General features: G+C 35.8%; 1 protein-coding gene across 1 annotated transcript in view; it reads left to right on the top strand.

The window, feature by feature from the left end:
- LOC107722705 (plastin-1-like) overlaps positions 1–5,095 on the top strand; it is a 22,544-nt gene that overhangs the window by 4,953 nt on the left and 12,496 nt on the right. The window contains exons 2-5 of the mRNA XM_016531181.1: positions 3,380–3,487; positions 3,760–3,920; positions 4,037–4,166; positions 4,755–4,887. Of these exons, the coding sequence (XP_016386667.1) occupies positions 3,380–3,487; positions 3,760–3,920; positions 4,037–4,166; positions 4,755–4,887 (532 nt within the window). The remainder of the gene's footprint in view (positions 1–3,379; positions 3,488–3,759; positions 3,921–4,036; positions 4,167–4,754; positions 4,888–5,095) is intronic.

The following is a 5,095-nucleotide window of genomic DNA, read 5'->3' as shown; positions in this document are numbered from 1 at the left end:
TGTGTGTGTGTGTGTGTGTGTGCGTGTGCGTGTGTGTGTGTGTGTGTACTTGGATGGCATTACGGGAGTACGGGTTACCATACTTGGCTACATGTGAAGTCACTTTCACTGATGTACAGTATGAAATTACAATGATTTTTGCCAATTTTTGATGTTTTACTGTCATACACTTCTAACTCTATTATAGGTTTGGTAATGTTTTGTTGAAACTCATAAATATTGAATTGCAAATGCTTAGCTTCATTACTGTATACAATGTATTTATTTATTAATTGTATTATTATTATTATTATTATTATTATTTTTGGTTAAATATACCATTTAAATAAGAAATTTGTTCCACAATGATTATTACCAGATATGGCATTAGGCAGAGGGCCAAAACATTTTGTTGTTATTTTATTATTATTTAATTTGATTATATATTTTATTCATATAACTATAGCAGCAGATATGTATTTGCAAAACAAAACAGCTCTATTAAATGCAAATAGAAAATAGGAAATAAATCTAGTTTAAGCTGTGGTTGTAACACTCTTGTTTTAGGTATTTGTTTCTATTGGACTCTTAGTGCACTCTCTCATGTTTGTTGGTATCAATAGAGGCTTTATTGGCTCCAAGGGATCATACAGGTAACCTCCATAACCTCGCTGTCCACTGATTTAGGATTTTATTAAACTAGAGGAATTATGGGTGACATACTTAACCTGCGTTCTGCTGCAAGGGTCTTGGAAAGGTGGTAACTGATCCTCTTCTCAGAGCAATCAATAATGCAGGTGGCAACCGAAAGGCTGATGAGTCTCTTAAAGGAGGGAGCGCAGTATTGGGTATCAGTGAAATATTCTTGGGCCCTGAAACTGCTGCTTTTCTGGCCATTTGCTCATCCAAAATATTTTTTAAAAAGATCCTTTTTTAACTAAGAAGAGTAGAATCTGCATTACTTCTTTATTATGGATTGTTCTAATCTGTTTTAGTGCCTGGCAAATGTTGCCTGGATTCCTTTAAAAAACAGGAAGTGAGAAGCTTTGTAAGTGGTAAGTTATATAATGAGTGTTTCTTTAAGAGTTTGTTTCACTGACTCAGCTATAAGTGTATTACCATCAATAATGGCTTTTTTATTCTCCTGGAAAGATTCTTTTTTTTTTTCTAAAATCACATTAGAATTTCACCCTATTTTCTTTGCTAATGTGTATGATTTATCATACTGTTTACATAATCTATGTTTACTTATGAAGTCATTAACTGCATAATAATGTTACACTAAAGAATGTTTTTATTCTAAAGATATTAACATATTTTTATGATGTTTTTTTCAAGATCAATGTGGTCAAAGTCCAATGAATTTATTATCGTAGATTATGACTTTGACACCACTTTGATTTCACTTTTAAATGTATGACAACTATTTTTTAATTTTATTTAATTTTATTTAATTTTATTTAATTTAATTTATTATTTAATTTAATTTTTATTTATTTAGTTATTTTATTTTTATTTGTTTTTATTTTTTATTTTTTTGCACTGATGCAATGTTTGTAGCCCTTTTTCATCTACACTTGAATTATTTGTAGTGTTTTTTTGTAGTGGTTCAATAATGCAATGAAGTTTAACGTTGGTTTCCTTACATCGCAGGATGTGGAAATGCTGTATTGTTTAGGGTCATGCTTGAAGGTCTGCTGTCAAACATCTGTCAGCTGAGGTTTCTTGTTCCGTCACCAGTGAGTTCAACAGCACCGAAGAGACACTAATGTGGTAGAATATTATTTTCCAGCTCATTCTTCTGATTATTTCATATATTGGTGGTATGGGTGGTGATTCCTTCCTTCCAGTCATCAGGTCAGCTGATAAGTTCTGATTCCAAGGCAGGAGGCTATCAGGAGATAGCGCGTGTCTCCAGTGCTATCGCTGAGCTTCTATATCCAGTCACTATAGTTATAACAGCAATTAAAAAGCTCATTTCACATGAATCAAAGAGGACTTCTAGATTATTTGGGTTTATGATTGTGTTTGTGTGTGCGCATTACACAATGAGTTTCAAGGTTGTTATATGAGCTTTGATAACAAATACAGTGAAATGTGAAGCCGTTTTGTTAGGTCACAAAGTTATTGACAAGTGTCAAGTGAATGAGCCGTGGTATAAAGTATAATCACACGTCACAGCTAGAGTAAGTACTAATACCAAATGTCATGACAGCTTCAGCTGACACAGCATTCGGTTGGGCGTTAAACGTTAACTCCAGATCTGTCTTAGTTTGAAGCTTTCACCTTTAATAGACATTACGGGCCAAAGGTCTCTTACCTCACCTAACGCATCTTCACGAGCTCCACATACGCTGTGGGAGAGGACAGACGACTATCAATGACTCGATTGGAATATTTGCATCTTTTCTAGGTTAATCTCAAGCTGAGTTGTGAGACGTTTAGGAAAAAGGTATTGTTTTCATATGATATAATGGCAGCACTCATGTCTTATCTCACTGAAATATGCTGATTTCACGGATATATGCTGATGTTTTTGTGTTCATTAGCTTTCGTTTTTGCAGTATACTGTTTATTCACTAATATTTTTGTGATTGATGATTGAAGACTTGTATCTGGGGATCTGACATGAAATACTGTTATGATGTTGAGACATGTCCTGCAGTGCGACATGCTAGACTTCATAGTGTTTTGCTAAATCTCTTGCAGCAATTTACAAATTATACATTAACATTCAAAAAATCTAGGGCCAGTAACATTTTTCATTTTCATCTATGAATATTTCTTAAACATATGAATGTTTTATAATAATGTTGTATTAATAATGTTTAATACTTAATTAAACTGATTAAAAGTGAAAGTAAAAAAAGTTACGATATTATTTATTTCAAATAAATGTTGAACTGTGTGTTCATCAAAGAATCCTGGTTTTCACAAAATATTAATCAGCGCGACTGTTTTCAACATTGATAATATTAATAAATGTTTCTTGAGCAGCAAATCGGCATATTAGAATGATTTCTGAAGGATCATGTGACATTGGAGTCTGGAGTAGCCTATAATAGCTGCTGAAAATTCGGTTTTGCATGACAGGAATAAATGACATTTTAAAATATATTCAAATAGAAAACAGTTCTTTCAAATGGTCATCTTTCACAATATTTCTGTTTTTACTAAAACACAAAGTTTTGTAAGCATAAGAAACTTCTCTCAAAAACATAAAAAAAACTTATCAACCCCACACTTTTGGTTGGTAGCATACGTCACCTGCCCATCTGTAACTGCATTTCATGAAGTGTTTTTACCAGTTGTGTCCACCATGGATTTGCTTATCATAGAGATACTGTGGTGGGCAAACAGGGTATAGCACACAAACTCTCTGTGTGGACTTTTTTGGCAGGTCTTTTGCATGGTGAGAAGTGCTGCGAGGAGAACAGCATGGAGAACAACGTGACACAGATCTCCCGAGAAGATCTGGAGGATCTGAGAGAGGCTTTCAACAAAATCGGTCAGTTAAATTCTGCCTGAATCTCACTGTAGGTTTAGTGAATTGTGCATTGGAACATATTCGAATCACCTGACTTGGTGCTTGTGAGGTGTCAAACATTACCAAAGATTGCAATAACTGACTACATAAATGTCTGTTTTTACGGCTGATCGTTGTCTCATGCAATTTCTACACACATCATTTATAGTTTTATGGAATACTGAAGTATTGTATCAAAGGTTTGCTGCAAGAATGGACGACTGTCATTGCAAACTGTCATTCTTTCTTTGTAGATATTGATAACAGTGGCTATGTAAGCGATTTTGAACTTCAAGAGCTCTTTCGAGAGGCCAGATTTCACCTTCCGGGATACAAGATACGGGAGATTGTAGAGAAGTTCATGGCAAGTGACACCAACAAAGACGAGAAGATCAGTTTTGAAGAGTTTGTTGCGGTAAGCCTGACTATGAGTTGTTGTCTTATCTTAAAATGTCGATGAGCTGGGCAAAGTGCCTGCTTTGCTGATTGTGTCACGCACCTTGAAAGCTGAGATCTCACTAAATTCTTCAGATATACCAAGAGCTGAGAAGCAAAGAGGTCAGAGAAACTTTCCGCAGGAGCATCTCCAGGCGGGATGGGATCCGTTCTTTTGGAGGAACATCAAGGATCTCAAGTGAAGGAACTCAGCATTCTTACTCAGGTGGTGGCGTTTACATCCCCTAGACCAGGGGTAGGCAAGTTCGGTCCTAGAGAACCGCAGTCCTGCAGAGTTCAGCTCCAACCCTGAAAACAAAACTCACCTGCCTATAGCCTTAGTAATCCTGAAGACATTGATTAGCTTGTTCAGGTGTGTTTGATTAGGGTTGGAGCTGAACTCTGCAGGACTGCGGCTCTCTAGGACCGAACTTGCCTACCCCTGCCCTAGACCGATATATGAAACAATAATGTGCTTTAGTTATGTTCTTAATGCACATTTCTGGATATTATGATGAAAAGGTTTATCCTTTCATCAAAATGTAATAACTTGCTTTGCCTTATTTTTGCCCACCTCCATTCTGTAATGCACTTTCACCATCCAATGAATTCCTGCTGGATAAAATGAAGTCCAGCTCTACATATTTTCTTATTGAATATCCTGTTTCACTTGGAAATACATAAAAATAGCCTCTGAGCAATTCCTGTTGTAGTTGAGCACTACTTCAGAAGAGTCAAACCCTATCTGAATCATTTGAAATGTGATTTGTCAAATATCATTTTGCTAATGGTTAGTTTTTGAAACCATTCTCAGATGAAGAGAAAGTGGCCTTTGTGAACTGGATCAATAAGACCTTGGCAGATGATCCTGACTGCAAGCATCTGATCCCGATGGACCCGAACACTGACAGTTTATTCAAATCCGTGAAAGATGGAATATTGCTGTGGTAATGTAAAATTAAAGGGGTCATATAATGCGATTTCAATTTTTCATTTCTCTTTGGAGTGTTACAAGCTCTTGGTGCATAAAGAAGATCTGTAAAGTTGCAAAGACTAAAGTCTCAAATCCAAAGAGATATTCTTTATAAAAGTACAGAGTCAGCCACACCTACCTAAAACGGCTCGTTCTAACACGCCCCCACATGTCTACGTCAC

Source organism: Sinocyclocheilus rhinocerous, unplaced genomic scaffold (genome assembly GCF_001515625.1).
Source record: "Sinocyclocheilus rhinocerous isolate Xijiao unplaced genomic scaffold, SAMN03320098_v1.1 scaffold161, whole genome shotgun sequence".
Classification (NCBI taxonomy): domain Eukaryota; kingdom Metazoa; phylum Chordata; class Actinopteri; order Cypriniformes; family Cyprinidae; genus Sinocyclocheilus; species Sinocyclocheilus rhinocerous.
This window is presented reverse-complemented; position numbering and strand designations above follow the sequence as displayed.